Here is a 19,559-nt window from a genome sequence, read left to right as displayed (position 1 = left end):
AAAAATTTAAGTCAAATTTGCGCTGTAATTTCGTGTTATAAACGTCATTCCGAAAAATTAACCGTCCACCTTCAAATGATCTAAAATATAACCATAAACCGTCAAAACGGCTTGTTTTTAACCGTCAAAGGAACCCTATCCCCCACCATGAGACCCTCCTGTAATGGTGAAAATAGGGCCTCAGTTTTTCGTCAGTACAAGACTACCATAAGTCGACGGCGACATGTTAGCGCTGATCAGATTACGACACAGGATACAATCTTGAAGTTAAAGTACTTTTTACATTTAAATGGTTTTCAAGATCAAGAGACACTCACGCAAACTCTCTTCTGGAAGCCATACTGTATATTTGCAACTGTCATGTTCCTAGCGATAACAACTTTTACAACAATTTACAGCAATTCCACAGAAATCAGTTTTGTAACAAAAAACTGAAGCATTTACACACTTAACTTGCACGCTATACGTAGTCAGCAAGATACTGGGTTAGGTTGGCTACAAGCCCTAACCAGTACATTAAAACCTAAAGCCATTAAACTGAATGCACTATTAACCTTTTGTGCACGAGAGGATGGCACGTCCAGAAAAACCAGATCACCAAACCAGATGACCAAAATTCAAATTATTCAATACGGTATTGATTTTAATAGCATCAGATCGAATGGGAAGCCGCACCAGAAGCACCAATGTCGTTGTAACTCAAATCCAAATCAGTGAATACGTTATATACTTTAATAGCATCAGAGAGGAAAGAAGCACCAGAATTACAAATTGTAACTCAAATCCAAAGTCAATCCAAATCAAAAGTTGACTCTTATAGCATCAGAGAGGGAACCAGTACAAGAATCACCAATATTGTTCCACCGCAAATCCAAATTAGTCAATGCGGTATTGACTTTAATAGCATCAGAGAGGAAACCAGCACCAGAATCACAAATCCCGTTCCAACGCAAATATAAATTAGTCAATACGGTATTGACTTTAATAGCATCAGAGAGGAAACCAGCACCAGTATCACCAATATTGTTCCCACTCAAATGCAAATTAGTCAATACGGTATTGACTTTAATAACATCAGAGAGGAAACCAGCACCAGAAGCACCAATATTGTTCCTACTCAAATCCAAATGAGTCAATGCGGTATTGACTTTAATAGCATCAGAGAGGAGACCAGCACCAGTATCACCAATCCTGTTCTCACCCAAATCTAAATTAGTCAATGCGGTATTCACTTTAATAGCATCAGAGAGGAAACCAGCACCAGGAGCACCAATCCCGTTATACCTCAAATCCAAAGTAGTCAATACGGTATTGACTTTAATAGCATCAGAAAGGAAACCAGCACCGGCATCACCAATCCTGTTCCCACTCAAATCCAAATTAGTCAATACGGTATTGACTTTAATAGCATGAGAGAGGAAACCAGCACCAGAATCACCAATCTCGTTCCTACTTAAATCCAAATAAGTCAACACGGTATTGACTTCAATAGCATGAGAGAGGAAAACAGCACCAGGAGCACCAATCTCGTTCTTACTCAAATCCAAATTAGTCAACACGGTATTGACTTTAATAGCATCAGAGAGGGAAGCAGCACCAGAAGCACCAATCTCGTTATTACTCAAACCCAAACTAGTTAATACGGTATTGACTTTAATAGCACGAGAGAGGAAACCAGCACCAGCGGGATCAATATTGTTCCCACTCAAATCCAAATTAGTCAATACGGTATTGACTTTAATAGCATCAGAGAGGAAACCAGCACCAGAATCACCAATCTCGTTCCTACTTAAATCCAAATAAGTCAACACGGTATTGACTTCAATAGCATGAGAGAGGAAAACAGCACCAGGAGCACCAATCTCGTTCTTACTCAAATCCAAACTAGTTAATACGGTATTGACTTTAATAGCACGAGAGAGGAAACCAGCACCAGCGGGATCAATATTGTTCCCACTCAAATCCAAATTAGTCAATACGGTATTGACTTTAATAGCATCAGAGAGGAAACCAGCACCAGAATCACCAATCTCGTTCCTACTTAAATCCAAATAAGTCAACACGGTATTGACTTCAATAGCATGAGAGAGGAAAACAGCACCAGGAGCACCAATCTCGTTATTACTCAAACCCAAACTAGTTAATACGGTATTGACTTTAATAGCACGAGAGAGGAAACCAGCACCAGCGGGATCAATATTGTTCCCACTCAAATCCAAATTAGTCAATACGGTATTGACTTTAATAGCATCAGAGAGGAGACCAGCACCAGTATCACCAATCTCGTTACTGCTCAAATCCAAATTAGTCAATACAGTATTGACTTTAATAGCATCAGAGAGGGAACCAGCACCAGAATCACCAATCTCGTTACTGCTCAAATCCAAATTAGTCAATACAGTATTGACTTTAATAGCATCAGAGAGGGAACCAGCACCAGAATCACCAATCTCGTTACTGCTCAAATCCAAATTAGTCGAAGTGGTATTTACAGTAAGAGCTTCACAGAGATACTCAAAATTCCGCAACTTATTACCGCGTAAGTCTAAAGCCGTAATGTCAAGGTGGTAACCAAAAGTATGCAACAATTGCGACAGAAGGTTTTTCTTATGGGTTGCGCACTCCTCTATACAGTCAAACGCGAATTCCAGATTCTTAATTAATTCACGTTTGCTTTTTATGTGTGCGGCGATAGTTTTTACAAGACACACTGCGGTTTCTTTGCATCGTGAGACAACAATTCCACTCATGAACAAAAAGACTTGTTTCAGTTCATCTAAGTATCTCTCATCAGTCACTACTGTTTCACAGTCAACTTCTCCGCTGTGAAGCTTTGAAGCGAGATAGAAACCACTAAAGAATTCTTGAAAGCTCTTGTGCATAAATCCGTAACGCACACAACGTCGTCTTCGACTACCTAGACTGACTTGGACTGATAAAAATCCAAACTTAGTTAACAGACTTAAAACAGTCGAACTGCAATCAAATTTGCTTTCATCAATATATAGCTCTCCTTCACACAGAGATTTGAACGCCATATGCCCCAGATGTATCAGCTCTTTCTCGTAAACTTTAATCAGGTCTTCGTTCGTACTTGCCAATTGGTTCTTCTCTTCATATCTTCTCAAAACACAGAGTACCATTTCAATGTACAATTGAGTCCTGCTCGTCGGAAAAGAACCCTGGAAATCCTCGCAAAGAAGACAAAGTAAAGTGGTGTTTAAAGGATTTGCCATCAATTCACGTAAATCTCTAGATCCTGACCAGGGTGAAAGTTGTTTTAGGAGTTTGTGAGCCAAAGGTCTGTTGTTTTTAAAATACTTGAAGATGAAGCTTTCTGCATCTTCCGTAGTGAATCCCACAATTTCCCACAGGATATCACAGAACCGCCTAAATTTCATTCCAACTTCATGTCTAGAAGTGAAAACGATGCGACATTTAGAGAATTCTCTACCTTCAGCAACTTTTAAGTACATGGCCAGTTTACTAGGATCATCTACTTCATCTAAACCATCAAGTACTAACAAAACTTTGGACTGATTTTCACGGATGAATTTGAAAAAGTTTTCTTTGGATTCCTCGTTAATATCTTCGGGGAGAATTTGTTCTTCGATAGCCTCCCAGATGTTAGTCTCCATATCACGGCATCTAAGCAGTAGCAGCAATTGGATTTCTGGAAAAGACGCGTCCCATTCTTCCCGTCTATTTGCCCAGTCATACGCCAGCTTTTGACAGTAAGTTGTCTTTCCCATACCAGGATCTCCTTCAATCAAAACAGTCCGTGGCTTCTTACTTCCTTCATGCGTCTTGAAGATAGCTGTCATGTTGGTGATTTCTTCAGCCAGTGTTCCTCTTGTTTTTTCTTTGTTCAAAAGCCTGAGCCTGGTGAAAATTTCATCCAGATGAAAGCTGAAATCTTCACACCATGGTACTGGCAGCACACTTCCTTCACGGGTTTTGTAGAGCTGGCGGATCCTTTCTATCTCATGCGCTGGATAAGACATGCCTAGAAAAGGAGAAAATGACAATAAATTAGATTAGAAAATACGCTTTTTATTTTAACCAAGCTTGGAAATATAAATTACTTCGGTTTAATATGAGAGGCAAAAATTACAATTTGCAATTATGTTTACCATGCATAAGATATCAGGAATATTTATGATGTCGAGTTGCTTGAACCCTTTTTTGGAACTTGATAAATAAAAGTTTTCGAATTTTATAGGATCATTGTCTTATCGGAATGTTCAGACACTGCGTTTTAACAGCGTGAAAGACCGTGTTCGCTTTCAGCATCACTAAAAAGCTACAGTAAGCGTAACAAACTTTCCTGTTACAATGTAAATTTAAAAGGTATATATCTGAAATTTTCAAAGTCGAGGGAGCCAGAGTAAAAAAGTTCGAATATGCCGTTATTAATACTAAGTCAAAAGAGAATACTATTCTCTTCTTTCAAAACAGTTGCAAATAAGTTGGTACTGATCAAATTGTGTTTAGTCTTGGAAAAATCAAGTTAAACTAAGGCAAAACATTTTAAGCCTTTGACTTCGGTGATTTATTTTACCTCGAAACGGAAATTGGACGCCGCACATAGCTTTATGTAACTGTCCTCCCCAGGGGGATGGAATTGGGCGCTGTTATCTCGAGTAATTGAAGCTCAACACAAAAAAGTCTCTCCTGAACGAGGCAATCATTTCAATGTTTTTTTTTGGGACGTGCGCACATAGGGAAATTTGTTAAAGTTTTCTTTCAGTTCTGCATGTTCTTTTTGGCTTATTCTCTTTAGCCGTTTTGCTGATATGTACCTTTTTTCTGCTCGTCGGAAAAGTGTCCGTTCTCACAAAGTGATTATTTTACGGAATGGCGTCTAGGATTAGAAAGGCTCCATTTGTCTCCGATTTTCAGGGGATAAATTCCAAGGTTGGCTGCCTGTATGTCTTTGTTTTTTTTGTTGCACTTTCAAATATTCAATAAAAAGGCATTTATGGAATAAGAAGAAGTTGCACTGTATCAGCAAAACGGAATACTGACAAGAGGCGGTACTGACATGATTATTCCATGTCTAAGTATTGTTACAACTCAGAACTCACCCTCATCTCCAGAAGATTCCGTCGCACTATCCAGCTCATTCATTTTGTCCTTGATGCGGTCCTCGATCTTTTTCCACTGCATCAGGAGCTCCTTGTAGTGTTCCTCGCTGATAGGGTCCGTTTTCTGATGCATGATTTTGTCCATGGCATCACCATATCGAGCTCCTCCTAATCTCACCACCGTTTCCCGGATGTCTTCGCAGTAGTTAACAAATACTGCATCACTAACACGGGATTTGTCTGCATGGCCAAGCAAAGTATTCATAAAATACCTCACACGGGCTATGTCAGCCTCGTAACTGGCGTCTTCTGCATGAGGAGGTGCGTCCCAGCCAGCAGTTGGCGGAGTCAACTCACAAACTGTCCTCAACAGAACCATAAGAAGTGTAGGGTCGAAGTGTTCGGATGACACCGAGGAAGCACGATCAGGATACAGTTGACCCCATTGCTTTGAAGTGAGGATTCTTTGCTCTCGAAGTAACCGCAGTGTCTGATGATTTTGATAGTCTTTCAAATGTTTCCGAAGATTTTGTGGTGGAATGATTCTGTCAAATGTTTCTCTCAGGACTCCTGAACCCACAGTGACCAGAATCTGACACAGCTGAGCATAATTGGATTTCTCTGTCGTGAAGGTTAATTTGGGAGTAGTGCCTACAACAGTTCACATAAAAACACTTTATCAGTCACCTCTTACAATCTACTTCCCTAGGATGTTGTTTATGTTTTGTTATCATGGTCCTAAAAGCCAGGCAATTTCGGGCTCAACAATACAATCAAAACTGTATATAACGGTCCTGTATTAAGCCAGCCACCCATTATTAAGCGGCCAGTTTTCAAATTCCCGATTTTTCGCTCATACAAACACTCTATTTGTTACCTGTATTAGGCGGCCACCTCTATTAAGCGGCCGCGGCTACCCTGTGGTAGTCCTATGTTTGTCTTTCATTGTTATTTTTACCTGTATTAAGCGGCCACCCTTGACCGGAAACTAAGCCACATGTCAGTTTATGCGGTATTTTATTGTTTAAAATGCGATCCATCCCCACTATAAAGAAATAGCATTTACAAAGCTACTGTAGCTGATAATCGGCCGTTTAGTATCGTTAACGCTTTCCAGATGTCCGCAATGTGCTGAAGAACAGTACCATATCGTTAGACCACGCCCAGTGAGTATTTTTAGTGATCCCGTATTAAGCGGCCAGTTCCTCAAGTCCCGAGGGTGGCCGTTATATACAGCTTCGACTGTTATTGAGAGTCATTCGTTAATTACGTTAAAATAAAGAGCACATGCTTTTTATGTTGGTTTCACTCGCTCATCAAATCCTTACAACTTACCTTGTCTGGGTCGAAGGCTGACATAGTGTTTCTCATGGATATGTCCCAAAACAAGCGGGCTGGTGTTGTCAACAGCACGATCTGGATTGATGATTATATCACAGTCGAGACTGCTAATTACACGAATAGGAATTTTGTAGCAGTTTGCTGCGGCACGGAGAACCAAGTGATCGCCCCATGTGCCATCTTTTTCCATGCTTCTCAAGTAATCAGCCCAAGATGGGTATCCGTGGAGAAAGTTGAACAGATCTGTTCCATCGCTCTTTGAGAGAGAAAGAAACTTTTAAGTTAATTGAATAAGCTTAAAGTAGCTGACACAATATGTCCATCGTCCTAGACATAATTAATACAAGGAAATGGTTAGGAAAGCTGGCAAAGTTCTTTGTTGTATGTTTTTGTTTGCTCTTTTGAATGTTGACCCTGCACAAAACCTGGCAAAATACAAAAGGTGGCGCATGGATATATGTGAGCTCATAAAACTAACAAAAAAGAAGCACTGTGATTATGTAATTCATGCATAATCTATGAGCATAAAACAAACGATGTGCAGGGTCACGGACCTTCCAACATAAATCTTAGCCCGATTGTTTGCTTTTTTGATGTTTATCGGCCTTCCTAACCATTTCCTTTTATTAACTATGTCCTTGCCTATACCAAAATAAACGTTCTCAACAATAATTCACCTTTTTACAGTGAGTGATTAGTCAAAGCCTAATTCGGTTATCGATAGATTTTATGAAATAAAGTTGATAGATAGTTTTCTTAATAAAGTAACATCCCTCGATTGAGCCAGGGACACAAAGTTCCTACTAATACCAAAGCATCTACTGGTTATTTGGCCCATGTACTTGAGGAAAGACTATGGAACTTAAATTTCATCATCAGTTACTCGAAGAGATTTCAGAGCCCAGTTTTCCCAGTCTTGTACAAAGCACACCTTCATTCACATCAGAAGCCACCTGTGGACCATTGACTTACCAGTTTGGGGGAGTTCCTGAGGCATTCCACTAACTTTTTCCGCAGTTCTGTTTCCGAAATTTGCATTCCTTTCACGCTTTGAAGTTGCTCTGACAGCGCATAGAACATACAGTTTCCCGATCCTGGGTTGTCACAAATGCTGAATCCCTTGTCTGAAGCAATCTTTTGCAGATCTTCTGACAGGCCAATTTTCTTGTGGAACTTATTTGGATCGCACTTCATTTGTTGCAGATCACGAATAATGTTCATAGCTGGAAGCCAACAAAATTCTTTCAGTTATAACTAATTCTAATTGGGTAGCTAAGCAATCGATCATGCAATTCACTAGTTTACATAATTTTCATTTCTACACTCATGCTCAAAAATCAAACTTAAAGTAAAAATCGGAAATTATACGAAACTGCAGCAAAATTTAAATGACCTTAAGACTGCTCAAGCTTAAAGCCATAATTGATGGGATATTGATGTGCTCTTCACCTTTCCCTTTCCTGATCAGAACTGTTAATTTGCCCCAAATGTATCATGAGGGTAGGCCACAAATGTACTAAAAATTACAATTGTAATAACTGTACGACGACCACAAACGTAATCAGGTGATAAGAGACAGGCACAAAATTATCACACTGGTGACATGAACGGTCTTCGTAGGAACAAATAAATAACAAAGTTTGAAAACTTAGCGATGCTCATTACATGTATTCCTTCTGTTACTCACGAATTGTTCTTAGCTAATTTTCATCATTTAATGACTATCAGGAAGTAAGCTTGATATAAGAGGCTAAGTTAAGCAGAATATGAATTTGATTTTTTAGTTTCGGTTCAGAGCCGCAGGTACCTGTCTGTTCTCCACTCATCATCTGAGTACCCTGGGTAGCAGATGAACCAGACAATCCCTCTTCTCCCCGAGTTGACTTCCCACGATCTGCAGAACAGGAGAAAATATGCGCAGTTATCCTATATTGTTTATTCACGTAGAACAGAAAGTATTCATAAATCCAACGACAATTTGTACTACCTTGTATAAACGTTTCTGTTATTTCTTCGGTAAGGATAAGGTTTACCTATCCCACCCCTCAAACTGCACTCGATACGTTACACATATTTACGAAAAAACCCTGATAAAATTTCCAAGATTTCACTCAAAAAAATCTCACTTTTAAACTGATAAATCAACATAACTTTGTCAAGACCTATTGATTAGATATAAATACAAAGATACAAAGGTCTGCTGCAAAGTTACCACCAAAATACATACCCTGATTAACGATGTTTACCATCTTCTCAACAAGACCTTGACTTTGTTTGGCCCAGCTGTATTTCATCTTATAGGAAGAACGTAACAGTTCAGCCGCCTGAAGTCTTGTCTCTCTGTCTTTTTTCCATACTTCCTTGATGGCTTCAGCCCATACCAGATGATCCTCAGAATCAATCACACATACTGAACCAAACGATACTTTACGTAGGGCTTCTCCAAATCCTGAGTTCTTGCTGACAAGTACAGGGAGACCGGCTGATAATGCCTCTAGACCTGTCAAGCCAAATCCCTCTGTTCTGGAAGGCATCAGTACGAGATCTACTTCGCAGAACAATCGTTTCAAGTCCTCTCTGCTTTGCAGGAAGCTTCTCACTGTCAGGCGGTGAGCAGGAAGACCACACTCAAGCAGACGCTTTGCTATGTCCTCGTGCTTTCCTTCAGGGGCACCAACGAAAACAAGATGAGCATCACTCAACTCAGCGACGGCTTTGCCAGCAACATCAAAACCTTTTAACTGAAAATCTTCAGCATCTCCGCGGCCAAACACTAAAATGCCGCATCGTTCTCTCTCTTCAGCAGCATGTTCAACATTCACAAATTCATCAAAGACACCAGGGGTAATGTTTAGAATGGTTTCATCTTTCTTACACCAGCGAAGATATCTGCGAAAGGCCTCGCACAACTTCGGCCCAACTCCTACAACGAAGTCAGCCTTTTCGCAAAGTTCCACTTCTACTTTGTGTTTCTTCTCGCCCGTGGAAATCGGATTTTGGTAGGACTTAAACATCCCTAGTTCCTCTGGGTCTGTGTGGACAACTTGAATCCACTTACATTTGTGAGATTCCCTTATTATTTGTGCTTGGTGACCAAGCTTCACGCCATGACCAACGATGACATCAATTTGCAAATGATCTGGCGGAAAGCTAAGCCATTCTAGTTCCTCAAAACCAGGCCGTCGTGTTGCCTCGACAATTCCAATGTGGTGTCGAAGGGCCGTTCTCTTGTCTTCTTCGCTGCATTGTGGAACAAAGAAAGAGATTTCTACCTCAGGACATTTAGCCAACTCTATGGCTAATTCTCTGCTTATGGTGGAGAGTCCACCTTTAGTTGATCTCCATTCTGATGCTAGTATTGTTACATGTAATTTGCCAGGGGATGGACGTAGCTCGCCATGCTCTCGAGATTTCTGTGAAGGTGAAGTCATTGCCACATTCCGGGAGATCAGACTCCTGCGAGAAAAAAAAGCAGACTTGTAAAAGCCATACAAGTGTCTACATGTTAAAAACATTGCCCATTTTAGCCTTTGCATCTGATTGCTTCAGCCATATGGCGTTAAGCTTCTGTTGTTTGTTAAAGGAGGAGTGAAAATTGATTGACAGCAGGAGCCATAATCGGGGACGGAGACCGTAAGCGCGCGCCATTTCTAGTATTGGGGCTGTCCCTATGATATGGGACAATTTTTCTATTTTTAGAACAAATTGCGCCATCCCGTGCGGCACACGCGCGTACATGCTGCGAGGATTTTTGCGGATGTAGCACGGGGAAATGGCGTCCAATATTCCCGAAATGTTTGATGCTTTTGGCCCACAACTCAAAACTTTCATGTCTGTTGGAATTTTGCTTCAGTGTTTTCGTCGTAAGCTGCTCCAGTTTGAGTGAAGGAAGACAGTGTCAAATTTAGTTATGTGCCGCTTTACATCACTGACCAAGTTGTGTTACGCAGCTTCTTTTACAAGGGCTCCACATTACTCCACTCTAAGTTTCACATATGTTGAAGATTAACAGCTTTTCCAAAACACAGCAAAAAACTAGTTGGATATATTTGGATATAGCAGCGTTTCAGGACTTCAAAGTTTCCCTCCTCTTGCCACACGCTTCCGAGGATTTCACCAGAGTCTATCTCGACCGAACAGTAAACAAAAAATAATTGCAAGTTTGAAATTCGCCTGAATCGTAAGCTACGCTTCATGTTTTATCAAGGCCCAATAAGTGACAATAAAGTTTATGTCTGTAGATACTGCTTAGTTTTGTTTGTGTAAAAATCCAATAAATTGACTGTTGTCGATAAATAAGAGCGCCCGCCGATGCGTGGTTTGTACAGTCAGTAAAACATGACAAATTGGACTTCCCCACTTTCGAGTGAAAACGTACATCGAACTCATGTATCTCTAGTTTTTAGATAAGTTTAAGGTTGATAAATGTTTGAGAACATATTAAAAGCTTAGCTGAAAATATGTGAATACAGCAGAAATAATCAGCAAAGTTGCCATGACGCTTTCTTTAATCAACTCGAATAACGATTTCGATTTTGTTGGTTGAGTTATCAAAACTTCCTGTCTATTTTATTTTCGTAGTATAAAATTTCACTATGTTAAAGAAACACTCATGATGTTAGTAGCCTTTTGGCGTTGGTGAAAATTGTTGCAGCATCTCGGCACAAAAGACAGCGAAAGAAATCTTTGTCCAGATTTGTTGACGATAATTGAAAACACCGACTCGGACTTAAATGGACGCGCTGCACTACGCAAATGAGCTACCTGTACGCGTCAGACTTTCCTTTCAAGAACTTTTGCAAACTCGCCAAACAAACAGAAACAATAAGAAACTATCAAAACAGGGTTTGGTTACGATTAAGCATTGTTTGGGAAACTCACAAATTAACTCGATACCAGACTAAAGACTTTTCTGACATAACTTTTCTTTATAAAACAAGTACAAAAGCTTACACGTACAACTAGCGCGAGCATTCATTCACAGCGCGAAATCGAAGTCATGTTTTCGACCCTGAAAAACTCACCTTTTCCATTAGCTCAGAGCATAAAACTACATATAAGAGCCCTGGTTCTTATTCCCTGCCTTAGTCCCTGTCATCACTTTGAAAAAATCTGCAAGAGAATCTCGCAACTCTCACCATTTGATCACGCAACGCGACAACATCCACGCGAGAGCCCCCGACATGTGCGTGGATCCGCACGGATATATGAGGTCAGGATGGCGCAAGTTGTTCTAAAAATAGAAAATTGTCCCATATCATAGTTGCGCGCGGATCCCAAGACTTACGGTCTCCGTCCCCGATTGCGGCTCCTGTCGACAGCTGTTCAGATTATGCTGCAGCCTTCAAGTCATAAAACAGGCGAAACAATTTCAAAAAAGAGAACAAAACGAACTCTGACACGAGACGGATCAAGAATGAATGGGAGGAAATCTTGGAAGTGTCCAATCAGCGTGGGTTGCGGGTCGCGGGTAAAAAGCGCGAGTCGCGGGTAAGCAGTGCGGGCGCGGGTCTACAGCGTGGGTCGCGAGTAAACAGCGTGGGTCACGCAAAAAGTAATCATAAGCAAAAACCTTAAATAAACGTTTTGATAGGCCAATGAAAGATGATCTTTAGTAGACCTATCTTCAATACCATTAATAAACACCTGTTCCTTTGACTGACTCTCGTGACCCATGCTATGTTTATAAATTAAATGACCGGCGTGGTAATCCTGATAAACCGTCATTTGCTTTTAAGACCAGTAAGTTTAAAAGCAAAATTCGCACTTAGCATGGACAGAACTGAAGACCAGATCTTGAGTCAAGAATTTTGTTTTTTCGACGGGAAGGTAAACAGGTGCAAAGGTTTGGTTTCACTGACTGCTAGCGTCAATCATTCTCTAATCAGAAGACTTGTACCTCTCGCCACAATGGAATGTAAAAGTGAAGACTGTTGCTCAGTCGAGCTTTTTTAGAACAACTTTTACGAAGTTCTATGGAAAGAAAGTCGAAATAAGAAGTATTTCTTAACTTTAATCTTCGTGACTGGGTTACCGACATGGCGGGGCCAAATACGGAGGGTTTGCGACGGTCATTTGATCCTCATGCCCCGGAAAGAGTCAAGACTTGCGAATGTTATTTTCTAGGATTACCGGAACCGACAGGCTCGAAAGTTAAGAAAAGAAGACAGAAGACGTTTTAAAGAACTGTGCAATCGTCAACAACGCCAAGGAAGACTTAGAGAATTTCAATGAAGAGGACAACGATCGAAAATATTTACACAGGTGGGTCAAATCGTATCGTTACTAAGTACTCCGAAAATGACTCAAGCGGAAACCATTCACGCCAACTGGGTGAAAAGAGACCGTATGAACATGTTCCTTTTCTATGCAGCTCGTGCTGATGCCCGAGACAACGTCAGCTGGAAGTAGAATATAAGGCATTTCAAAATGGCAACAGCACGGGAGGCAATGGTCCCTCCCTCGCAAAGACAAGACGAAGCGAAAAGAAGTCGACTAAAAAGGGCGAAAGGCCTCGGATAGAAGATCTAAGGGACAAGGATAGGGCCGGTGACTTAAACCCGATGGCTAGTCCTAACCCGTACGATCGGCACAACGCAAGTGTCGAGTCTAGGAGGTCTGACGAGGGAAGAGGTGGTCGTTACAGGTCGATACGAAGCAGACCATTTTTACAAAGACTTCAAAAGGCAAAGCAAGAGAACGAGACAATCAAAGCTAATTCAAGTTCTTCGCAGTCGTCTCTCGAAGAGACTTTTATTGTAGTTAATTCTAAGAGTGAAAGTTCAGGTTACAAAGTTCAAATTGGAAATAATCCCTCGCGCGAATGTGACCATTTTTCAAAAACTTCGGGCAAAGAACTATGTAAACATATCATGTGGACAATGCTAAATATTACAGAGTGCCGGAGAACAGTTATCTTCTACAGCAGTTCTCCTTGACCGACAGCGAAGTTTTGTTAGTGTTGGATAACACACCAACGGTTATCCCGGAGCAGCTCCTTTATAGAAAAATACAACCCCGCCCAGATCCAGGAAAACAATAGTAGAAGATCTCTTGAGAAATGACGCGCGCAAGAAACCAGCATGTACAGATTTGGACTTTAGGTGAAAAAAAGAAAAGAAAAGAGGAACTGTGCCAAGATGTCGAGTCTGTAGAAATTTGCAAAATGAGGGAGAGTTAACAGTTACTGTTAAAGGGTTGTACGTTCCGTACCGTCAATATTTTGTAACGGAAACTATGTTTTATTTTTGCCCGAGCATGACTTGTGTCAACAGCATACCCTCTTGGACTAATTTGCAACCCCTCCCCCCCCCCCCCCCCCGTAGTATTGTGGCTGACAAATTGTCAGAAAATGAATCCACGATAAATACGTTAAAAGAGGATGGCTTACCAATAGAGTAGCCTCTTAACTCAAAACTTCGTTGGAATTTACCAAGTTAGCTTTATTAGTTCTGTTTGTAAAACGTTAATCGGGCAAACACCAACCCCGTAAACGAATCCACGACATTTCCATTTCGTTGGGTTGGCTTGTTTTCAAAGAAGCTTTCTTAAAAGGTTCCTTAATTTTCTTTCAACGTTAACGTTAAACACGACGCGTGACTGTATTTCATAACTGAAAGGAAGGTCTTCTAAACCAAGGAAATTAGTGCTAGATTTCCGGGCTAATTATTTTGCACATCATTGGGTAATTTAGTAATAAATACTTTGATCTATTGCCACTCACTTTAGTCTGATGAATAGTTCAGCCGATGGGACATCCTGGGAACGCTTGACCTTCGTAGCAGTAATTTTTGGTTTACGAGAGAGCGTAAAGGGCTTTGGAAAGAAAACACATCTACGTACGCTAGGGTACGCTTAATTTTAACCGTTTTTACACCAGACCGCGAGTTACCAGCATGACCCGCAAACTGTCCTATTAGTGCTCAAACGGGGCTATTGATAACCAATCAAGTACGAGAATTTTGTTACAGTTTTCATTACACGGGAAATATCGAGAAAATCCGGTTCACGGATACGGCTTTCTTTCAAATACGAGTTGAACCAGCAAGGCGATGTCTTACTCAAAACATTCATTTCTAGTTTGTCAATATTATAAAAGCGTAGGAAGGCCGTGTTCAAGTTAAGATTAACTACCATTTGCTCAGACATAAAGTACTAACACACACAAAACGAATTTTACTACGACAATGTATTTAACTCACGACATCTTACTGCCTGGGACACTGTCTTAGTTAACCCGCACCAATTTACCCGCGGTCCGAGCTGTTCACCCGCGACCCGCGCTGATTGGACACTCCCCGAAATCTTACATAGAACAATATGAAATCAAGCGTAAGTTGCACGGTTATTATAAGTTTCGTGAAAACATATCAGTCAGGGCCCCTGCTCATACCAGCCTAGCACTCGATGGGCTGCCCTGTCTCTATAAAGCTGACTTTACTCTATCTATTCTTTTGAAGAAATCGTATACCATTTGTCAATACTTTTTATTTGTTGATCAAGTTTAGTCTGTCCCACGCGCCGAGTTAATATTTTGCTAAGCTTGCGATCTCGACGAACTCAAGACAGAATAGAGGGTCTGAGGACAGACTAGGTCAGTTACATAAAATATTCAATGATTTTACAGCTTTGATCAAGTCAAACTTTATATTTAAAACATTTTTATTATTATTATAACATTTCTGCTCTTTGGTTTGAGTCTAGTCGGATGCGACAAAAGCAAAAACATATTTATATAAAAACAATACACGTTTTCAAACGCTCGGCAAATACCGAGTTCAGGAAGAATTGATTAGATCTGTAGTTGTTAGCAAGTATCCCAAAAGAAGCGATACTTTTAATTATAAGGTAACAAACGTCCAAAAGTGGTGTAAATTGACATGTTATGAAAAACAACGGGAATATAAGCAACAGACACATCAAGCTGAACCAAAGTGATACGATATTCATTTTAAAAGACCCAGTGACCTTAAAAATTCACTTTGGTTGGTGTCAAATAAGTTATTTTTAAGCAGATTTACACCCCTCTTTTCTCAATATATTAAGAATATTTTTATTTCATTAAGATGGATCAGCCCACACGTTTTCGCAGCCCGCCATAAGTACATATTACCAAGGTAGTAGTATTTGCAACTTTCCGGTAATCCGTGTCATAGACTAAACTCATTCCTTCTTCATTTTGCGCCTTTATTCTCCCTGTGAATGTCGGCTGAACTCATTCTAACCTGTGTGACTAGCTGGTTTTAGAAATTGAAATTTAATGGTTATCCATCACAATTAAGAGCCAATTAAAAACTTACGCATAATGCACATTTTCTGAAAATAAGTGAACCATTGTGACTCACAGAAATAACTTGTAACATGTAATGACGCGTGCTAAATATCTTACCCTTTATCAACAAGGGCCGCATCAGGCCAAATCGTACTGCATTCGTCAAAATAAGGCAAATGTAATACGTTATTTACGTTACAGTAGCATTATACTCGGTTTTGTAATTTGATATTGGATGAGAGATGGTCCAAAAAGAAATAATATAAATAGCCTGCGTAGCTTGGCGGTTTAAGCAATTATTTAAGCAATTTGAGCGCGAGCGCACAAAGCGGCGACGCCGCGAGAAATTGATTGCCTAGATTACCCGCATTTTTTATTGCCGCCCCCTGTTTCATAATTTGACAACCCGATGACAGGTTTAGTGAATCGTATTAACATAGCCTGCGAACAGGCTCCAACCTCGTTCCCAGGGTCTCTCATCTTATCGCCCCCTGGAGCGCTCGCTTTAAGGGGCGGTAAGATGAGAGACCCTGGGAACGAGGTTGAACATAACTGCAACGGTACAGATTACAACGCAGATCTTTGGCGGTTATCTCTGCAGGTGGTTTCTCAGTTGTATCTCTCCCAGGCTCCTCGCGGCTTCACCGCCTCTTTGGCGCTCGTTAACGCGGCTTCGTCGCTTTCTTAGCGCCCTAAAATAGCCAAGCTACGCACGCTATAATATTATAAATTGTTTGGGGTTATTAGGTCTCGCCTCCGCTTTGCAACTGCGCAATAGCGTGACAGAAGGGCCTCTTGTTTTGTTTTGTTTTTTTAACGGTCTAGCAGACAGATTGGATTAGAAGAGTCACGCTATATTAACGGCTATGGAATAAATTACCATCGTGATCGTTTGCTCTGACGGCTTTACATAAAGCAGAATGAAATTGATCTATTTAGCCGGTTTCACTTTAAATACCTTTAAAGAACTTTGATATAGCTTCGTCTTCTCAAGTTTCTATGTCATGAATTTTGTTTCATTTGGAATGTGTTAAACAAAACAAAGTCTGATTGTTTATACAAAATATCATTTACATGACATTGCGATCATATTTTCACGACTCCAAGCAGTTCACCACCTTAATTAACTTGTGAAAACCTTAAATCACTTTTTTCTTGCGATTCATCTGTTAAGAACAGAATAATCACAAGTTTGAATAAGTATTATTGTCGCAGAATTACTGCAGTACTTTCCACCCGAACAATACGCTTCTTGCAGCTTGAAATATCAGACGCATTCCGCCACGCTCAAAAAAACTCCTGATTAAAAGCTCTTACAACGATGAAGTCATGTCACTGACATAAGAAATAAATCAGCGGCTGAAGAATGAATCGCAAAAAGGTTTCTTTACCGGTCAAACATGCTAATTATAGATTCTACCGATTTCGATGAGTAACAGACGTATAAATGATCAATGATCAGTCTAAACGGGTATCAGAATTGATAAACAAACTGTAGCGAGTTTCCCATGTACCTGGTCAGTCTGATCGTGACAACTGAATATTGAAGACGTTAGATGCAATATCCATAACTATCAGAGACTGTTTCAAAATTGAGCTTCACTCAAAAGAATGTATTTCAACTCAGCATTTGACAGCTATCTTTAGATGGGTCAGAATCGATCTGGCTTCCTTCGCTCGTCCTTAAGAGTTTAGTTTACAGCGGCAGTCAAACATAACCGCTGTAATACACACGGAATACTGGCTAGTATAGAGAACTCAAGCTTTCCGCATTGAGCGGGAGACTCGATCAGACAAACGAGTACAGCATTGCTTTGCTGTTTTCAGTGAAACGTCGTCAAGTTAAGAGATCCCCTGGGCGAGGAAACCGAACAGTGTAGTATTGTCACTGATGTATTAAAAAGCTATAAGTAAATATTACATATCCGGGTTACAGATTTACAACAAACCTGCATTCACGGAGACCCAAGGAAGAGAAGACAGCAAGTTGAAAGCGGCAAGCACCACACAGTCAAGTTGGTTCAAAGTCTTCAAACTGAAAGAGGAAACTAGAAGGGCGGATGACGTCATCTCAAGATTTCTGTCTTCTTGGCAACAAGAGTTGTCACGCAACGTTTCCCTAGCTATTCGGCCATCGCCACCTCATCACAAAATTAGAAACACTGTGTAACGCTAAGAGCCCAAAATTTAGTCCTCTCTTCTCTCGACTGATGTATATAAACATTTTTCTTTTATTAAGATGGATTGGTCCACACGTTTTAGCTATCCAAAAGTAGCTCGCCTTCCTCCCTACTCTTCAAAAGTTCTTACCTTCCGAAAGTAGAGTTTACACCCGACATACCATCTTTAGATATGCTATGTAACCTGGCCCGCGTCAGAAATGTAAGCAAAACTGACTCCTTTACGGTTGGCAGAAAATTTTTTTGGGACCACTTTTCGACCGAGCTTTGTAACCGTCCACAAATGTGACGGTCGAGACCTGGGTTCCACTTCACTAAAAATGGCAGCGGGTTCAACTCTCAACGGCGCGGTGAAATATGTTTATCCAGATCGACATTTTGTAGGGGGAAAGTGAACGAATAAGCTTCACAATGGCAAGAAAACATGTGTTCCGAAGCAACAAATGTTACAGTTGTTCTAGAAACTTGAAGAAGATACTGATGTGGTCAGGAAAAAATGGTCCCAAAACATGTTGACAAAAGAGCGAGCGATATTTTGGGACCACTTTGGAGTGAAATTTGATAAATGTTTTATTCTCAGTTTAATAGCAAATAGCTATAAGTTAAATGAGAACAGTTTCCACTACCATTCCTCAAAACCCCAACAAAATAGCAACTGACGAGATTCACTGAAAGAATCGAAACTAATGAAGACGGGTTACTTTCTAAAGCCGCATCATTGTATACAGAAGACTCTGCTGCTTATCCTGACGACCGTCGCTGCTGAATTCCTAGCGCTCAAATCCAACGGTCAACGGACAAACCAAAAGAGCGCCAGGACGAGCAACCACCCAAATCGCCTAATAAGTACCGCCGTGACATTCCGCGTGGCAGTTACGAGCACCAAAAAGTCCGAAGAGTCCATCTCTTACCTAGCTGAAAGCACACTCTGATAAGGGAACTTGCCCAAAAACTTTACGTTACGACGAAAGGGCGAATATTTCGCCCAATGAAGAATCCAAACAAGACATTGCCTTAGTCAGAAAGAACGCTCAGCAGAAATATTTAGGCGTTCTCATTAAATTTCACCACAGGTGAGTAGAGCAGAATAAAACAAACTCCACAGGATTAAACAGCTAGAACAGTGTAAGAGCAATGATGAAAAGCTAACTATGATTGTATGAATAAGGCACATTACACGGTCCTTGAACCGAGAGTCAATGTAAACAAACATGAAGAAAGAACTGAAAACATCCAGAAAATTCACGGCTGAAATTTCAGATACAGAAATAACTTTCCTGGATACATGCGTATATGAGGGCGAAAGATTCAAGAAGGAATCCACTCTCGACGCGCGCACGCACTTCAAACCGACAGAAACTTTCCGATACACACACTTCACCTCCTGCCACCCTCCAGGCGTCAGGAAAGGCTTTATATATCAAAGGCGAAGCCTTAAGACTTCTAAGAACCAACTCTTCAAAAGTTACATTTGAAGAAAACAATACACAATTCAAACGCTGATTACGCGACAGAGGTTATCCAGATAACCTTTTATAAAGCACTCTCTCAGAAATTAAATTTAGCGAAAGAATGTCGGCTCTACAAAATAAACAAAAAACGTGCAAAAGAATTTTGCCGTTTGTTGCAGAATATCGCCCATCTGTGCCTAATCTTAAAAACATTTTTATGAGTAAATGG

At 40.5% G+C, this 19,559-nt stretch overlaps 1 protein-coding gene and 1 pseudogene across 2 annotated transcripts in view; both read right to left on the bottom strand.

The window, feature by feature from the left end:
• The window catches only part of LOC149106394 (multidrug and toxin extrusion protein 2-like), a 46,196-nt pseudogene that overhangs the window by 15,956 nt on the left and 10,681 nt on the right, over positions 1-19,559 (bottom strand). The gene's annotated exons all lie outside the window — the stretch shown is intronic.
• LOC110049660 (uncharacterized) lies at positions 328-17,753 on the bottom strand. Its single transcript, XM_089298649.1, has 7 exons — positions 17,649-17,753; positions 8,656-9,884; positions 8,236-8,322; positions 7,401-7,651; positions 6,423-6,684; positions 5,088-5,738; positions 328-4,006 (listed from the first exon to the last, which is right to left on the bottom strand). The coding sequence occupies exons 2-7, from the start codon at positions 9,857-9,859 to the stop codon at positions 801-803; spliced, it is 5,661 nt and encodes a 1,886-aa protein (XP_089154775.1). The 5' UTR covers positions 9,860-9,884; positions 17,649-17,753; the 3' UTR covers positions 328-800.

This window comes from Orbicella faveolata, unplaced genomic scaffold, assembly GCF_042242905.1.
Source record: "Orbicella faveolata isolate gen_17 unplaced genomic scaffold, um_ofav_v1 contig_3, whole genome shotgun sequence".
Classification (NCBI taxonomy): domain Eukaryota; kingdom Metazoa; phylum Cnidaria; class Anthozoa; order Scleractinia; family Merulinidae; genus Orbicella; species Orbicella faveolata.
This window is presented reverse-complemented; position numbering and strand designations above follow the sequence as displayed.

Excerpts from the sequence above, each read along its gene's own strand:
- LOC110049660 (XM_089298649.1), bottom strand. The coding sequence starts at position 9,859 with ATGACTTCACCTTCACAGAAATCTCGAGAGCATGGCGAGCTACGTCCA. Across the intron at positions 8,323-8,655 it reads GGTAAACATCGTTAATCAGG|ATCGTGGGAAGTCAACTCGG; the intron begins GTATGTATTTTG and ends CCTGTTCTGCAG. Across the intron at positions 4,007-5,087 it reads GGAATCTTCTGGAGATGAGG|GCATGTCTTATCCAGCGCAT; the intron begins GTGAGTTCTGAG and ends CTCCTTTTCTAG.